At 36.2% G+C, this 19,728-nt stretch overlaps 2 protein-coding genes across 2 annotated transcripts; one reads left to right on the top strand and one right to left on the bottom strand.

Moving 5' to 3' along the window:
* Positions 1–2,276: 2,276 nt before the first annotated feature.
* On the bottom strand, positions 2,277–6,019 carry LOC147278190 (AP-4 complex subunit mu-like). The gene is made up of 13 exons (XM_086250702.1): positions 5,884–6,019; positions 5,648–5,742; positions 5,329–5,532; positions 5,108–5,224; positions 4,884–5,006; positions 4,619–4,745; positions 4,255–4,358; positions 4,024–4,128; positions 3,856–3,950; positions 3,177–3,264; positions 2,949–3,009; positions 2,740–2,813; positions 2,277–2,504 (listed from the first exon to the last, which is right to left on the bottom strand). Exons 1-13 carry the CDS (start codon positions 5,939–5,941, stop codon positions 2,406–2,408), a joined length of 1,350 nt encoding a protein of 449 aa, XP_086106828.1. The 5' UTR covers positions 5,942–6,019; the 3' UTR covers positions 2,277–2,405.
* A 1,090-nt stretch (positions 6,020–7,109) lies between these two features.
* On the top strand, positions 7,110–9,863 carry LOC147278189 (mitogen-activated protein kinase homolog NTF3). The gene is made up of 3 exons (XM_086249545.1): positions 7,110–7,428; positions 7,530–7,997; positions 8,817–9,863. The coding sequence occupies exons 2-3, from the start codon at positions 7,575–7,577 to the stop codon at positions 9,504–9,506; spliced, it is 1,113 nt and encodes a 370-aa protein (XP_086105671.1). The 5' UTR covers positions 7,110–7,428; positions 7,530–7,574; the 3' UTR covers positions 9,507–9,863.
* The last annotated feature ends 9,865 nt before the right edge of the window (positions 9,864–19,728 follow it).

The following is a 19,728-nucleotide window of genomic DNA, read 5'->3' as shown; positions in this document are numbered from 1 at the left end:
GATTAAGACGAAAATTCCAACACTGCCCTCCATCCCTTTTTAAGTTTTAACCTTGTTTTACAAATAAACCATGTTTGGAAACTGGGCCAAAATTAGCAATTGAATTGGTGGCAGTGAGCAAAAGGAAAAGGGAAATGAAAAGAGACAACACTTGGTTGGCTACACGACACATCTATTCTGTGTGTCCCAAATCCAAAGGCATACTTAGAAAGCAATTAAAAGTTTAAAACTGCCGCCCCACCTTTGATACATCACTTCAGACAATATTTCCAGATCAATTAACTGAACTGGCCAGTGGCCACATACATGAATTAATTTCAAGAGAATATTGAAATGTAATGTGTGGCCACATTACACCATGTGAGCTGAGGGAGTTACTTTTGGTGGAATAGACAATTAAGCTGCAGCATTGTTTGTTCTTCCTGTTTGGAGGTTGGGGAGCTTCATCATCAGCTACCACTTACCAGGGTGTCAATTTGTCAATCACTTGGATACCACGTGCTTCACCCCAAAAAACTAAAGAAAATAGACAAAAAAAATATGCCACGTCTCATGTTCCACTCCCATAGTCCCATGAGCCACTTCTTCTTTGTAGTTGTATTTTACCTTTGGTACGGTTGAAGATATTTCAATAATTCAATCTAACCCCTTCCCCAAAATTAAAAAGAAAAAAGAAACTCTCAATTGATGAGAATTAACATTTGATTTTTAAATTTTTTTTTTGTAATAAACAGTTCTATTGTTCTTTTATGGAACAAATACACACCTCAACCCCACGTGTACAACAATACAGGAGATTGGGCTGGGTCTCATTTTACAGCTAAATTGGTTGATACTACGAGCTACATCCACATGAGATAGACTGCTAATAAACAATAATGGGCAATCCCCTAATTCCTGGCAGAGAGAAAATTCTGCATATGACAGAATCCCGAAGATGATCGCAACAAATATCCCTTTATTATAAGTTGGTGGTGAGGTGAAGACTCATTTCAATGTGAAAACTTTCTAATCTTTATACAAAATATACCAAATCCATTATCCACATCCCATTTCAAACTCGACTGCCTTTATACTTAAAAAGCATCATCATCTTTTTCATAACATATCCTCTGCGTGCCGCGTTGAATTAGAATTCATTCCAGATTATGTCTTTATGGTTAATAAATAAAAAATATTAACCAGCTTTATGCTACCCCAAAAAAAGAAAAAAGACTTGTATTATATTACGATAAAGATTTAGTTGATTTTCACAGTTTCAGCTAAGTTTTCGTTATTGAAATGATTAGACATGATTCCTGTTGTTGATAATAATTAGTCAAAATAAAGCAGTATAAATTATAACATATTCATCACTAGGAAAAGGGAAAAGAGGCTAACTAAAGAGCTTTGACAGAAAAAGCAATGGAACTGGCATCGAATTCCTACAGCAATATTAGTAGAAAATTGTTCACGCCAAAGATAATCAAGAATTTGAAATTCAAGAGCGGCAAAAGCTTTTCATGGGTATGGTTTAGTCCAGGTTAGCTGAATCTATATGTGGCATCTGGTTACTTTATTTAAGATTAGCCATTTGGAATTAGCATTTTCTTATAAGAGCATTTTGTAATCGCCTATTCCAAGGATAACCTAAAGATAATACCCATCTAAGTTTCCTTTTCACTACTTCTATCAGCAATCAGGGATGAAATGGAATCTAGTTCCCCTCAACGCCACCAAAATTTGACGGTATATATGCCCTAATCTCCAGCTAACAACTATCTAAAGAATTTAACAGTGACACTTTGTTTTCAAGTTTTTTACGAAGTAAAATAACTATAGAGTTATATATCGTCAATCAAAAGTTTCCCTCAAAAAACAAGGGGGACATAACTACCCGTTAAACACAAAGAATTCAGTTTACTAGCCTAATTCAAAGATCTACGAGTTCCCCATTCTACAGTAAAGGGCATGCTACTTTGCCAACGTAAAAATATCACACACCCATTTCCCAACATCATGTCATCATAATTAACATCAATAAAGCAGACCACATGGACATGGTCCACACCCCTCAAAGAAGAGATGCCTACACTCTATCTAGACCTACTGACTTCCAAGTTGAAAATCATAATGCACAACTTCACAGTCTAGAAGGGAAAGCCTGAACTATTGAAACCTACTTCAAATACAGGTGGGAACTTTAGATGTTAAAAGATATTTCAAGTTTTACTGAATTGCGGAAAGCATGCTTAGTGAGTCAATCATGATAGCACACAGGACAAAGATAAAGTCTGTGTTAGTAACAAGCAAGAAACTCTTTTTTGTTTAACTGCATTCGTTCTTGATTTGATCTGGGGTTAATGTAAATGATAAAAGCAGAAAAGGGGGGAAAAACAAGAATAAGAAAATAGGGTGATGAGGTATTATAACCGGGCAACATAGGAATTCGAGTGTGTCACATATCTCACCCAGCGATATGGATTATAGCTCTTCGACTTCTTTGCTATATGCAAGTATTTAACCTGCATCAAGACAAATTGAGAAACAAGCATTTTAAAATCAATGAAAAGTGAAAAGAGTTGTAGATGTATGAGGCAAGGGAGTCCAGGGCCTTCCTAAGTATTAAAATGAATATACCACTGCTTGAGTATTCTCCCATACCATTGAAAAGAATTTGAAGCTCTAAGTGTGTACCAAAGGTCCACAGAAATTGACTGAATTAGGTTAGGTCCTTACAACGTCAAGATAAAATCTTACCTGAAGCCTTGAAGCATTGTACATGGGTATTGTGAAGGTCACGCTAACAGGTCCAGCTTCCTTGGTAATATTTCCTGCATTAAGATACGTGCATAAAAAAGTATCCTTCAGACACCAATTTCTTTTTTTTTTTTTTTCTCACACATAATAACATTGAAGAATAATATAACCTTCTGAACTGAAAAAATCAAAACAGAACAGTCTAGTACCATGTGATTCCTGTGAAAATGTCAGCTTTGCTTGTAAAGTATGTTCAGATCCACCAACAATCTACAATGAAAGCACCTGTTACTTATTTCAGGCGTTGAAGAGACTCATACTAAACGTGAAGATGTAAGGAAGGCAAGAATGCTGTCTACAGATTAGACACATAAATATGGTAAATCTTCAAGGTAAAGAATGAGAAAAAATATCATAGACAAGAGATGAATCCTTGCCTTCTTTAAACCCCATTCAATTCTCTTATTAGCTTCCTTAAAATCAGTTGTGTTTCCAACTGCTCCAGGTTCCAACTCAAAACTAACCCTGAAATTATTCCAGAGCAGACATGATAATCAGCAATGTAGATATGGATGGGTAGATCTTAAAAATAAGGGATTCCCCCCCCCCCAAGCCAAGATTTTGTCCAGGCCATGCATAAATGAATCCGCACTGAGTATAAAATAACACATCAAATGCTTAACATCTAGGCTACTTTAAATAAAGTTCATCTAAGTTTAAAAACTTTCACCAATTATGAATTGAAACATAATAAATAGTGAGTAATATATGACACAATGGTCAATTACATAATACATTTAAAGGGGGAGAAAGAGAACAGGGAATAATTCAGGAAATTAATCCATCTGGTCCATCTGGAATTGCTACACTGTTGTTGATCCTTTCTATCTTTCAACCATCATTTGAAAAAGCAACAATTTTCACATAAGACCCCTAAATACTTTTCTATATGGTTAACATAACCTATTGTCTTGATACTCATCACCAGAATTAAAGAAAAGTACATTCAACCACTTAGAAGAAATGTAACATTAGTTTTTGCTCTGAGGTATGCAAATGTACCAAGTCTTGTTTATTCACCACCAGAAAGAAGTGACAAAGCAAAAACAAAATTACCTAGTTGTATATGGTGGCAGGGGCATCTGCACAAGAATTTTATCTGCAATAACGCTCGAGGGAAATTCAGCACGCACTTTAATAGTCACTTCAGCCTAAGAGAATATAACAGACTTTTAGATAGAAACAGATGTTACTAATTTTATGACAGGAGGAAATTTTATTCACCTTATAGCGTCCTGATTCTTCAATTAATGCATTAATACGAAAGGGAGGCTTGAATTCCTGAGTAATGCGGTAATTCATGACAGGAAATTCACCATCTGTTGGTACCTATTAAACAGTGGTGCGATAAATTAACTTTAACACTGAGAGAAAAGTAGCTATAGTGTCGCAACCCGCCAGAAGTATTGCATGCATTTATATGGTACGAAAGTACAATGCCTCAATCACACTCACCAGTGTCAGTGTCCTGTCAACATCGAAAGTATCAAGATGTACAGATTCATGAAAATTACAATCGTCCAGTATAACAGCCCCTGATCCAAATGAATTACCATAATCTGTTGGAAAAGGACGCAAAATCAGATTATGGAGCAAATGCTACTAAGTGTGCTTTCTTTAAAAAGAAAAGAGGAAACCAAAAAGTTAAGGATCAACACCAGAGATTATGGGACAAATTGCTATCCTTCTATATATTTTTCTTTCTTTCTCATTTTTAAACTAGAACATGGAAGTTAAGGCCTGTTATGGTCTTGAAAGGATGACAAGAATAAAAGGCTGATGACATTCTAAAAGCATTTTTTATGGTGTAAAGAATTACCATAGGTTGACCCTCCACCTCTTCCAATACTCACTTCCTCATTAAGAGCAAGTCGAATTTCTGGATTGCCTGTAAGATAACTCTTCAATTGAATGGTACCATCAATCTCAGAGGTAAGTATATATCCCTGCATGAACAACATCACAGTAATCATACTACTTATAGATTTCAAGGAGTGCCATCCTACAAGTGGTAAATCTTCCTGGGAATACTGCAAGAAAGGAAAATAATTAAAAATGTTGAGCCAAACACAAGCGATACTTACACTGGAACTGAATGTAACACTCATTTTCTCGATTATGTCTACAAAAATCTCTTCTCTCTTCCTACCCCCAGGCTCATTTGCTACAACCGATTTTGTGATAGTTGTCACTGGCAATCTTTTTGCCTGTTGTAGACATGCATGTTTGAGAAGTCAATGAAACCAAATATTTAGTTGATAACAAACAAAACAGTTCCACAAGAATGCAATTATCACATAGAAAGTACCATAAAAATTGCAGCAGGACCAAGGGGTTGTAACTGTGAAGCATCAACCGCAATTGGTTCATTGAATACATATGACTTCAAAACCTCAGTCGAAGTTGTTTGAACATAACCAAAATCCTAGCATATTATAGATAACTGGTTAGCTAGACACACACACACACACACACACACGTCATCAAATTTTGGATACTGCTACAGCCAACATGTTGAGGAATACTTACAATGACTTGGTCCAGCAACTCATACACAAGCACAAAGTTTTTTCGCAACGAATCCTCATTAAGGACCCCAAGGTAATCTTTAATGACTCTCGCAATCCTACGCAGAAGTTCCAAAACAAGAGACGGTGCCACATTGCCTCTCGTGGTCGCAACGAACAACAATCCAGCATCTTTCACATGAAAGTAATTCACACCATCCGCATTCTTTTCACACAACACAAAAAAAAATTCCAGCAAATAAGGAATAAAGAAAATTTTCCAGAAATGCAGACAAATTAATTAATATCATTATACATTAAGAAAATAAAATACCACCTACAAAGACAGGTGGCGCGTCCCCTTCTCCATCCTCCTTCCAAAATTTCACCTTGCGGAAGAAAATCTCCGCGCTTCCCTTCGGTACTTCACCGCGATCTGCACCAATTTCAAAAAGTTCATAATCTTGATTCAGAAAAACCTAAAAACTCACTTTATCACTGAAATTTGAAAACGAGCGGAACCAGATGAAATGCAAATTGCAAATAGAGGAGATTGAAGTCAAAGAGAAAGGCTAACAGTCACGGAAGACGATGTTGTCTCCTCTCTGCGATAGAACGAAGAACTGAGAGATCATCGCTCTTCGACTCGTGATCGCTTCGATTACACGAATTGCAGTCTTGAAGATGACTCCTTCAGCCTCTCTCTGTCTGTCTCTGTGTCCGAGTCCCAACTCTTAACTGACACCAACGCATGGCGGTATGGCTCTGGATTTTGCGCCACGTTTTAAAACCCACGAGTCCAGCACGTGACTCTTGAATGAATCATGGGCCTTGGCCCATAAATCGTTTTGGTGTTCGACACTGTACGTAAGGTCGTTTAGGCATAAAAAAACGAGAAGGTCGTTTAAGACCGGCCTGCAAAAATGGGTCCCTCCCTCTCTGATTAAAAACATAGAAAATTAGAATTTAGTCTTTATTATATTTCTTTTTTGAACTGAAACATTATAAGTGTTTTTTTTTTTTTTTTCTAAATAAAGCTCTTTGACCACTGCTACTTAAAAAGAAATATGTCATTATTTTTTAACTTTTTTGAGAATATAAGGTACGAGTTCTCCTCATATTCTTCTAGGATGTAGAATAAAGATTTATGGAGGCTGCGTATTAAGATTTAACTCTATCCCAAAATATCTAAAGTTAAAATCTAATAAAAATCCAAAAAATCAATATCGAATATTCGAATAAAAAATAAAAATACATTGCTGAACACTCGGCAATAGCCGCCGAATATTTGTATTCGACGCATAATATACGTAAAAGAAAAAAATAAACTAATGAACCAATATTATGTACCATGAAATAGTTACAATATTATTAAAGTTTATAATTGGACTCGTTTGGTACATCGGACTGTACTGATTAATTTATGTCATATAATATTAATCTATTCTGAAAAATATTGACTGTTAATCCAAAATATTATCAGGCGTTTGATACTATTTCGAATAAACAGTTTGACTAAATTATACTGTATTTGGTGCTCCGTCAGATAGTAGTGGATCAAATTATTTTTATTTTTATTTTTTAATAACTTAGTGAAAATAAATAAAAACACCATCCAAGCAAAACTTTGAAGAAAAAATCATAACCTAATTCTCAAAAAAAATTTAAGAATTTAGTGAGTAAAATATAACAATAAAAAACTTAAATGGAAATCTCCCTTAAAAATATCCGTTGTACAGTTGTACTCTCGATAGCGTTACAAGAGCGAAACCCGGTGAGACCCATCATCCATTAGACAAAACAAGAAAAAATAATAAAATAATGAGAAGAAAAAAACCCGCATAATTGTCAGTAGCTTCGTTGTGGTCTGATCGCGACGAGATAACGAATCTCTTGCTCTGCTTCTCAAACCAAAACCTCCCTATTTTATAAACAAACAGATCGAAATTCCAATTCCGATTTCAGAGCCCTCCTCCGATGACTCTGATTCGGTAGCAGCAAGGGAATTCTGGCGCGAAATTGATCCCCGGATGCTTTGGAACTAGGGCTTGGTGTGAAACGATTTTCGAAGCTTCTGAGGCTTGAATTGTGGATTAGTTTGACAGAGAAGGAAGTTAAAAAGGTAATCTTCGTGGTCATGTAATTTGAAATCTATGTCATTTTGTTGCGAATTTTAATTTGATTGTTTGTTTGTTAATTTTGATAACATATTCACATTGGCAGATAAAGGAATCCAATTTTGTATGAATCGAATTTAATGTGACGGGAATGGCGACTCCAGTTGAGCCTCCGAATGGGATTAGATCGGAAGGAAAGCATTACTTCTCCATGTGGCAGACGCTGTTCGAGATCGACACCAAATACGTGCCCATAAAGCCGATTGGCCGAGGAGCCTACGGCGTCGTTTGCTCTTCCGTGAACAGAGAGACCAACGAGAAAGTGGCAATTAAAAAAATCAACAATGCGTTTGAGAACCGAATAGATGCTCTGAGAACTCTGCGCGAACTGAAGCTGCTCCACCACCTCCGCCATGAAAATGTGATTGCTTTGAAGGATGTGATGATGCCCATTCACAGGCAGAGCTTCAAGGATGTGTACTTGGTCTATGAGCTCATGGATACGGATCTCCACCAGATTATCAAATCTTCCCAACCACTTTCTAATGACCACTGTCAGTATTTCCTCTTCCAGGTACTCTCATCAATTGTGTTTTTATAGCTGCTTCTGGAACTACATTTTTGTGGGTTGACATAAATTAAATAATGTCGGCTTATTTTAATTTTTGTTTTGTTAGTGAAATTGTTACTAGTTTTGGTAATTTAATCCAGTGATCAGCTCCTACTTATATTGTTGATTCACTTCACTTTCTCGGGCATTTTTGGCTACTTGGAATGTTGGCTTTATGGTTACTTATTATGTGAAATATCGATACATTTTAGAATGGCTTAAAGGTATTACCTTTGGGAGGTCATTTGGCAGTTTTATTCTTGGGTTTTAATAAAACTTGGGAGACTACGCCTCTGTGCTCAAGTTTTGTACACGAGGCCACACCAGCACATGAACCTTCCCTTAGAAGTTTCAAATAATGGTTCCATTGTAGGTTAGAATTCCAGTAATGAAACAGGGTTGTTCTAGGATAGTCTAGTATTCTTGAACCATACTAGTGAACAAAGGTGTTTTCTTTCTTCAGCTTGAATTTCAATTTTGGATTGGTTTGGACTAAGGTTTTTAAAAGGGAAGTGAAATGGATGGATTGTATTTGTATCATTGCCTTTGCATTTACTCTGCATCGCCATGCCTTTCCTTTTTTCTTTTCCGGAAAAGAACTCTTTCCCTATTTGTTCTTATTAATTCTTTTGCTTATATGGAATTAAAATTGTCCTCCGTTGTTCTGATTTTACTAGTTGAAACATGGTGCCAAATTTAGCAGTATCAAAGCTCTAAAAGACAGATTAACAGTTTTCTTTCCTTTAATCTTTTTCACTTGTACTAAAGAAATGGTCCTTGCAGCTGCTTCGAGGCTTAAAGTATCTCCATTCTGCAAACATTCTCCATCGTGATTTGAAGCCTGGAAACCTTCTTATCAATGCAAACTGTGACTTAAAGATATGTGATTTTGGGCTGGCACGTACTAGCACAGGAAAGGACCAGTTCATGACCGAGTATGTTGTCACTCGCTGGTACCGGGCACCTGAGCTCCTCCTCTGCTGTGACAACTATGGAATATCTATTGATGTATGGTCTGTTGGATGCATCTTTGCCGAGCTTCTTGGTCGGAAACCTATCTTCCCTGGTACTGAATGTCTCAACCAGCTCAAACTTATAATCAACATCCTTGGCAGCCAGAGGGAGGAGGATCTCCTATTTATAGACAATACAAAGGCAAAGAAATACATTAAATCACTGCCACATTCTCCTGGGACCCCCTTCAGTCGTCTTTACCCTGATGCCCATCCTTTGGCAATTGATCTACTGCAAAAGATGCTTGTTTTTGACCCATCAAAGAGGATTAGTGTGACTGAAGCACTCCAACATCCTTACATGTCGCCATTGTATGATCCCAATGGTAACCCTCCAGCCGAGGTACCAATTGATCTCGACATAGATGAAGATTTAGGAGAAGAGATGATAAGGGAGATGATGTGGAAGGAAATGCTTCTTTACCATCCTGAAGCTGCTACAAGCAACGGGGGAGTGTAGTCCTGATTATCTTCTTTCTAGCTTTGGCATAGAGGCCTTTGGCAGGTGTTTTGGTGTGAATAGGAAGGGTTATCTTTGTTATGGTTTCAGCTAAGCAGCCTAGCGTTTATATTTATCTTCCACTCCTCCACCCCAATAATCTTTGAAGCAGCAGCATGTGTTAGCGGGTTTGATAGCTTGCTTATGAGTTATGAGCTATGAACCGTGAGCCCTGCATCATAGCTGGCTTCTTTAATTTTGTATATATGCGTGTTGTTGTATGTGTCTGTGGAACTTGTTTCCGTTTGTAATTAAAGGATCATAAAGACTATTTTATATATGTTCGCAAAATTTTATGTGATGGAACTTTTACCTGCAGGGTGGTACTGTACCCAACCCACCAGGCAAGGCATATATGTCTTATCTCTTTATGTGCCATTAATCATAATTCACATTGCTAGAACCCCATCACTAAAAAGCGCCTGAACATCTAAACTCATCTGACTTTCACAATGGTTCACATTTTTGGGTTTAGCGTTTATTCACATTTTGGGCCGGGGTTGGGGTCCGTGTTGGTTGGACTGATCCCTTTTAAAGAAAGCTCAATACGATGTCAAGAACCCTGCTAGAATCTTGTTGGGCCCAAATAGCAACGTAGCCCCAACGTACGTATTTAAACCGATGACCCACATCCCTCTGACTAGAGAACCAGCAAAGTTGTTGCCTTTCACAGTTTCACGGGGTGGTGTTCCCAGAAGGCCAGGACCAAAAAGTATAAATGCACATATACAAAACAGAGAAATTGAAAGCAAACATATTCCCTGATATTTCTTTTTTGCTTTTTCTTTTTCCTTTTTCAGGGGATTGAGCGTATAATGATATGTTAAAAGGTGTATTTTGATGAAATGGCCAGATAGTTGTAAAATTGAAAAACATGCACCATATGAAAATTAGGCAGCAGCGACATTTGGTTTAACTAATTATTCAGTACTGGCCAGCTCCACTAAAACACTAATTTGCTCTACGGCTACAGCTTTTCGGCTGCTGGACGGAACATACATCCAACTAAACCAACTTGTTGGCACCTTTCAAGTTTAAACCACCAACCCTGCTGCAAACTAGCTGTTATGCCCGGCCTTCTTTTCTTTAAATTGCAGCGATGGATATCTAAATTAATTATCCAACAATATTATTCTTCAATTGCCAAATCGTTAAATAAATTTATCATTTCTTTACTATACTCTAGCTAGATTTGCATTGCAGTCGTTCAAAATGAAAGAACCCACGTACTTGTACGGTAGCATAATGATACTGGCGGATATTGGCAGAATGGGAAGCTTCTATATATATAGTATATATTGTGATTTGTGCATGCATATATGAATATCAGATAGAGTAAAAATTAATTAGATGCATGCATGAATGCATGCAGATATAATATTTAAGATTAGCTAGGCCGGATATGCTGATTAATTAATTAAAGGCAAAAGTGCATTGGATGCTTTTGTCATCTTGTGGTGCTTTTACATATTTTAAGATCACGTGCCTATATGGATATATGTATTCTGATTAATTTAGCTTTAAAGGGTCTTCCCATCGACCATTTTCATTGACTGATTCCGATTGCACGTAATGGGACATGTATGAACCCTTCAATATATATTTATTTCTGTTGATTGGATTTGGCCAATTGGCCAATTGGCCAATTCTCATCATCTGCGGATTTTCTTTATTTTGAACCCTGTACTTTGCACAAACCAGAATATATATTAAGATCGAATAGGATTCCATCTCATTCATCTATACCTATTGAACGATGATCAAAAGCAAATCTTGATCGGTACAAATATATAATTCGAAAATTCCTCTAATTAATTTTCAGTTTTTTCAAAGCCTATTTATTATAGTAAAATTATATTATATATATAACAAGCTAGCTAGATAGCTCTTCAGTAAATAAGAAATTTAATAAATTAACGCGATAACAAAATATATATATATATAGGTAGCTAGGTATATATATGCATGCTTGCAAGCAAAAACATACCTACATGATTAATTGCCTTCACAACGAAGGCAGATCGATTGCAAGAATATTTCAAGGGGAATTGAAGTAACCCTACTTTAAGATCGAGGATTGAGAAAGGTGAGACGACAGCACTAGATATTATATCTTACTTTTTACTCTGAAAAATCTAACTTTAACGTACACCCTCCTTCCATACTTGATCATTTTTCACATGCATGTGCGTTGCTAGGAGGCCCTAGTACCTTCTCAATCTGAGAGATACAAAGGAAGAGCCTTGAAAGAGAATAAAGTTATGAATGGAAACCACGTGGGTACTTCAAATATAATTATTATTACTGCCACTGAATTGATATTCTGCGGCATTTGTATACCATTACCAGCTAGAAGGCTAGCTTGACTTAATTGACTAATTGCAAATTAAATTAATATATTATTTACTAGCTAGAGTAAGAGCTATTTGATTTGGTAAAGTAAGATTATTAGTAGCAGGTTAATTAAAGACTTTCAGGTGGTTTTAAAGAAATTTCATACTTAGTTGCTGCTGTGAAATCTACAAAATAAGGCAGGCCCGCTAGCTAATGCATTTAAGATCGTACTACGCGTGGGGGACAAGAAAAAAGGGATCGAAGTCATATATAGTGATCAGTAATGAGTTGATCAGTCGACCCCACTTTAAGTTTAATTTCTAAAGACACCTCTGCTAGTTGTGCTAGTTGTACGTACCTCCTCTCTAATGAAAGAAAGCCACAACTGCATGCCTTTATGGCTTTGCTGCCTTTGTGTTTATGGTAGTTTTCTTTCAGACCCAAAAAAAAAAAAAAAGATGAAAGAAAGCCACAACTGCCTCAAATGCCAAACAAAGTCTGAACAAGTAAACAACCCCACAATTGTGGAAAAAGATCGACGCGCCAACCAAAATTTTAATTTGCAAACATTTATTTTTGTTTTCTTGAAAAAAGAAAGAAACAAACAAACAAAAGAAAAGAAAGAATGTGGAAATCTCAATCAGAAATCATGGACTTTCATAAAAACAAAACCAAAAAATTTACCGAAATAAAAAATGATTTGGGACCCCTTTGCAAAAAGCTGAAGTAGACCCTACACGTCCCTACGAAGTACGAATCGACCAATGTCACTTTTGCTCTCTCTCTCTCTCTCTCTCTCTCTCTCTCTCTCTATATATGAACTATGAAAATTGAAGAGGGTACGTAGAAGTATGGGGTTTGGGTGGTTGAGACCAGAGGCGAAGTGGGTTTGGGTTAGCCTTTTGGGTTAGGGGCCTAGGGCTCTGTTCTTTCTCCAAATGCAACAAGGGATTGTATTGTCTGAATAGTGAAGATATAAGTTCTTAATTTTTTTTAACGGCCAAAACGACATCATTTTGGAAATTCTCTAAATTAAAAAAAAAAAAAATTTCAGCTGCTAGTCACGTGTTGTTATTTTTCTCTTTGCCTCTTTCATACATTTTCATAAACATCTTTCAGTCTTTCACCATTTTTGCCCCTGCAACTTCAAGTCTTCAAGCAGCAGCCATGGGGTCAAGATTTTCTTTATAGGAGAGATTTATGGGCTCATGGGGTCAATTAACCCCATTGACCCCACCCTGGATCCGCCCATGGCTCCATCATATAATTGTTTTTTTGTAAACGATGGTCTTATTGATTAATGTTCTCTATTTATTATTTATCATTATTAGTTTTTAGATTTTAGCAACGGAACCTGTATTTAGATCCTTAACTTCTTATACATTAGTAGATGGTTAGGAAAAAGAAAAGAAACAGAAAACACAAGGATTGATTTTTGGTGGCTGATGGACTCCCTTGGATTGATTTTTTAATTTTCTTCTTCTATCTGCTGTAGCTTTCTATTTTGGGTCTGTTTGAATTTTTCAGATGTTTGCTTCCCTTGTTTTGTTGTTGCCTTTGTGGCTTTTTTAAATGGAATCCTTCTGTTCTTGGCCCCCAAAAAAAAAAAAACAAGTTGATTTCATCATTCATTTTAAATAAAAGGATATATAACAAATCGATGTGAGTATGTCAATATTGAGAATAAATATGGAATTTTTTATATAATTTGTGCACAAAATAATATGGTTAAAAATTTTAAATTAAAAACCGAGAATCTAAATCCAAATAATGACATATTAAAATGTTTATTAAAAAAACAAATAAAAAAAGTATGACATATATATAGAAGAGGAGAATATACTATTGGCACCGTAAGATTGTAGGCGCGTGTCTAGATTAATTCCCACTCATTCTATAATTAATAAAAGAGGGTCCCTTAATTGAAAAATACTATCTACTAGACTACTACTGCATGTTGTTGTGACTTACTGACTTGAGATAGAGAATTGAATGAGCTTAAGATTAAAGTTTTTCATTTCAATATAGTAAAAAAAAAAAAAAACAAAGAATATAGATTTATTCTTCATAGAAAAAGCATAGCGATTAAAACATATAGTAGTAGCTCTCCTGGATTTAAATTGAAGCAACAGAAGGCTGTGTACACTGTTGTCCCCGCCATGTGTAGTGTAACAAAAGGACTTTAATGCGTGGGGATCGATACTGCTGTACATTGTGCAGTAAATAGTAATGTGGTCATTGTATCAGAGCAGGTTATCTACGTGATGCACCTAACGGCCATACGTGCTCCCACGTCATCTAATATAAATTGTCCACGTATTATACTTAAATGATGTCTACGTACGGGGGCGTGTTGAGAGATATCTCACATTGAAGATGTGAAGGTCTTGCTAGTGATTTATAAGGATTTGGACTACTCATTCCATTACCTATCTAAATTTAAGGCATTTTTTCCATTGCCAATTAGTTTTAAAATGTATCCCCATATCTGAAAATCTTCAAGCTCAAATCTAGATTACTCTATTTAGCTCTACCTGACAGGACCGCTCCCAGATTCCACCCTGAAACCCGGAGAGGTCTTGCGGGAATCCAAAATCAAGGAAATTCTTACCAAAAATTCGGCAGAACCTCCCCTGAAAATGAACTAACCCAGAAATTTCAAATCTGTTAAAAAAGCACTTCTATACAGCAACCACCTCTACCACAACCAAATAGGGTCTCAGACCCAACAATTTCACAGAAATCCAACTTAAAATTTGTAAAGTGGTTATCAGAGCTGCTATTCTATTACAAGAAATTTTTACACCGAAAAATAAAATGACGCCTACTGGTCCGAGAAGGAATAGGGATGTAACCGCCTCGACGTGATTGGCTCGACCTCCACCAAAGCTACTACCTGGGGGGACAATTTAAAATAAAACAAGATAAACCGTGAGATAACTCAGTGAGTGGACAGTTTAATAAAAACGAAAAACATAAGTAAAATTTCTGTTTCAGAAAATCCTTAAAAAAAAACCACGTTTAACTCTAAAACCTCACGTTACTCTTTGAAATCTCTCAGTTTTAAAACAATTTCACAAGTCTTAAGAATGTTATAAAATTCATGAAACTCAAGGAAAGGATAACTCAAAACACATTTCTCAATAATCAGCCATTTAAATTAACAAAGTCATAAAAATAATAATAAAATTGAAATCATTATAAAACTCGAAACCTCACGTTACTCTTTGAAATCTCCCAGTTTTAAAACAATTTCACAAGTCTTAAGAATGTTATAAAATTCATGAAACTCAAGGAAAAGATAACTCAAAACACATTTCTCAATAATCAGCTATTTAAATTAACAAAGTCATAAAAATAATAATAAAATTGAAATCATTATAAAACTCGAAAGATATTTCTCACTTAAAATCCATACTTAAATTCTGAAGATACCAATTTCATTTTCCACCATGCTATATACCCTGAATAACCTGGTCATACACCTGTGCGGAATTTCTGCATCGCACAGGCATGCAATATCCTGGCCATACACACGCGTGGAATGAATCCAACACGTGCAGACAATATCCTGGCCATACACACGTGCGAATAAAATCAGCACGTGCAGGCAATCCTGGTCATACGCGCACGCAGAGCAGCCCCCAAAGGGCGAAGCATCCCGACACACGGCCCAAAGCCTATATGTGTGCCGTGATGGGTCCCAAAGACCTATTAAATCTGATAACCTGGAGGGTACTGCAAAGGTGGTTTGAAAACCATCTTTCATAACCAAATCATAAAATCATTTTCTCATCGAAATAAAATATTATTGAAACCTTCCTTCAAAACTTAAATCAATACGCCAAAGTATATTATTTCAAATAAATTTAGTATACATAAAACCATGCATAATATCTCAATGCCGCGCAAGATAATTTCTTAAAAATGAAGAATCACAATAAAATCATCACACATTTTGCTATCAACTCCAAGCTTACTCAAAACTTTGAAAACGATTTATTTCCAATAAACTCTTGTATTAATCAAGTTTGAAATCGTATATCTCTCTCGACTCTTAAAACCAAATTAATTCTCGTATGAAAAATCATTCAATAAGACTTAAAGTAATAACATTAATCAAACTAATGGAAATGTAAACTTTGAAAATCACAATCATTTTTAACAAGTCCAAATGCCAAAATATTCTAACTTCATCCATACTCAAATAAAACTCGGAATAAGCAAATAAATTCAACCATAAAGTAAACAAATGTTTTTAAAACAAAAGTCCACTCACAGTGAGAATCCTAGCTCCGATCCTCCGCCGAATCGTTTCGAGCCGCGGTCGTCTCGCCTATAAAATAGACAATCAACGAAATACAATTAGTTCTGACTCAAGACACTTAAACGTAGATGTGTGCTCAACTTAACATCACGCCCAACACTCGTTCTAACTCGACGATTTACGACGTTCAAAATTAAACTTACAGACAACTTCGGCCTCTCCAATCACACTCACGTAGCCATGCTCAACAACCCACTCCACAAATGCCCAAAATAATCCTTAATTCACGAATGGCAGTGCGGGGTTCCGGAATCACGTTCGGTGGCGCACAAAGTGGCTGCCCATCACCAATTTTTAGCCAAAAATTGTAAAATTTCTCAACCCAATCAACCCTTCAATCTTAAACCACACTAGAGGTTCCTAGGGATGAAATTTGTTAAACAAAACAACAAGAATAGCCCTTTAACCAGAAAATTAAAGAAAACCCGAAATGGCCCTACACTCCCCAAATTCAAACTTCCACTTAAACTCAAAATTAAACAACTATAACTTAAGAGAATTAGAACCCACTAATAAAGGAAGAAAACTCACCTAATTTCAATTCGAACGGTGGCCAGAGGTGGCCGGAATCCGGTGAGGGAGAAGCAGCGGGCTAGGCTTCCTGTGGCCCTGATTTCGCGCGTGTGGGAGCTGGGCTGGCTGGAGGAATGGCCGGGAGAGGTGGTCGGCGTCGAGAAGGCTCGCCGGTGGCCTGGGCTGGTCGGGAAATGGCCGGAATTGATCGGGCTGGGCTGAGCTGATCGTGCGCAGTGGGGGAGGAAGAAGAGGGAGTCACGAAGAGGGAAAAAACTGGGGGGGGTCTGTGGGGTCGGTGACGACGAGAGGGACTCGTCGCTGGCCTCTGGTCGCCGGGGAGTAGGCCGGAGCTGGCCGCGCCGGTGAGAGAAGAGTGGGGGAGGTGAGTGAGCTTGGGGAGAGAGAGGGAGAAGTGAGGGAGTGCGGGAGAGAGAGAGAGAGAGAGAGAGAGAGAGAGAGAGAGAGAGAGAGAGAGAGAGAGAGAGAAATAAAAAGGGAGAGAGAAGGTTTTAGAGAGAGAGAGAAAGTTTTTAAAAAAATCTGATTTTTTTAAACCCAATTTGTCCATTTTACGAAATTACCCCTCGCTTCAAACGCCCATATCTTTCAAACTGTAACTCGGATTGACGCGTGCCGGGTGTCTATGAAATCGTGAGTTCAAAACCTATCCAACGGACCCGAAATAAAAATCTAAATCTCATTTATTTTAAAAGTCAATTTTGGGTCAAATCCCAAATTAAAACAAAAATAAAAATTTAAATCAAACCCCTTTTTATTTTCTAAATAAATCTTAAAATCTTTAAAATGCAATTCCACACCTTAAAAAAAATCTCTTAAAAAAAAACATAATTAAATAAAAATTTAAATTTTTAGTAAAAATTTGAGTCGGGTCGTTACACTACCCTTGTATCAATTTGTGTCTAGCTCTTTCGCTCTAATTCCACTTTTTACCAAATTTTTTAGCTCTGGGTTTCTTTTTCTTCTGTGATGTTCCTATCTCGTAGAGGGACCACATTATCATTTCAAAAACACCATGGACATTTACAGAACCTAGTAAACACTCACAAAACTTTTCCTCTCCAACAACAATAATTGAGGTGATATTTGATGTTTATGGTAAATTTCATTATCACTCCAACACCTTTTACTACTTGTATTAATTGCATTAACAATCGTATACACACTGTCAGGATCTCTCTCTCTCTCTAAATTAGTATTTGTCATCATTGTCAGGAATAATTGCCAGGTCCATATAAATTTAACATGGTAAAAATACACAAGTTGCAGGGTTAAAAATAGAAAGCTAGCTCTAAGCCTCTAGGTACGTAGCTACCCTTATAATTAATAATGTAAATCATAAAGAGGCAATCGTTGTAAGATCAGAAGAGATGGGTATCAGATTTGTGTCTTTCTCATCCATCACTTTTCTTTAATTTACTTTATTGTATTAATGGAGCCATAGCTATCTAGCTAGCGCTGTCTAATGTGTAAATGTGTAATGTTCTACTACCCTCCATAGCTACCTCTCAATATCTAAAGGCCTAAAGCACACTTTTCTTATTTTGGAAGTGAAAAAATTAAGAAAAATATTTTAAAAAGTTAGGTCTTCAGTTCTTCACTCTGTATCAGAAAGCATGAAAATAAGACGTCTAACATAAGCCAATGAGATTATTTGGTGTGCTCTCTTTTGTTTGCTCCCAAAGGCCAGAAGTGTATACTAACTTTTTCTCCAACATATACTCGCAGGAGCAACCTGTGGATGGTACACTGTGAAACCCAAGAAGAGCCCCCACCCAAGTTTTCTTTTCCTTATTCATGTCTCAAAGACTCAAAAAAGTACTTATACAGTTATACTCTCTTCTACTGCACAATTATTTTAACTGACATTTAGTGCCCACCTTAAACAGTACACCATTATTGCCCTGCAATATTCAACACCTATTGTACAAGTTTCTTGGAGCTAGCTAGCTAGCTAGAGCTTCCATGAGAGTTGGGACCCTTTGTTTCATTTTAATTAAATTTAAAGAAAGGGATGATCATTACTGAATCTGCAATTAGATTCTTGTGGGTGCCCGAGTGATTGTCAATTTGCTTAATTAGACTCAACTTTTAGACAAGTACCTGAGCTGCAGAGCAATTATTGGACCAAGCAAATTTAGGCCATGGTTGAAGCTGGTTTAAAGTATTCATTTCAAAATTAATTAATAATGAAAAAAATAATCTAAATTTTTATAAATTATTAAGTAAAGTTATACTTTTTTAACGTGAAACAACACTCTATATTCTCAAATGCCCCTATATGTATGACATCACTTTATACTAAACACGTGAATAACTCATATTATGTAACGTGAAACATGTGTGATTATTTGACTTAACACATGTAGGTAAACCTGTTTTGATACTATAAAAAAATTTAGATATTTATTTTAAAATTAATTAATAATAAAAAAAATAGCTCAAAATTTAAACTCTTATAAACTATTAAATAAAATTATATTTTTTTAATATGAGACACACTCCGTATTCTGACATGACCTACCCAGAGCTTTTAAACCGCATTCCAATTAATTAAGGGTCTGCTTATATTTAATTAATTACTAGAAGTCTGGAAGAGCTAGCTAGCTACTTTCTCAGCCATTTAAGTTTTATGACCGGATTCAGTTCTTCATTAATTGTTGAGTTCAATACATGATCTCTATTCCACAATTGGGCACCAGTCTAGGAATTGAACAACGTCAAAAAGAATAAAATTATCGTAGAATATTATTTGTGCATAAATGAAAGCATCAAGGTTACTGTGTCTGTATGTGCATGTAAGATAATAATTAATATAAGTGATTATGTAACTATTGTAAATAATCTAGAGTGCTCTGATCTCTAAATATACTCTATAAAAGCAGTAGAAGGCTAGAAGCATCTAGGAATATTTGGGGCTACTAAAAAATAAAAATAGAAATACTGATAAAAATTTCTGACGTCAGCATATCATAAAACATCTCATGT

The sequence above is a fragment of the Dryas octopetala genome, chromosome 7, assembly GCF_963921425.1.
Source record: "Dryas octopetala chromosome 7, drDryOcto1.1, whole genome shotgun sequence".
NCBI classification, from domain to species: Eukaryota; Viridiplantae; Streptophyta; class Magnoliopsida; order Rosales; family Rosaceae; genus Dryas; species Dryas octopetala.
Note: the sequence above shows the minus strand (reverse complement) of the source record. Positions and strands in the feature narration are given on the sequence as shown.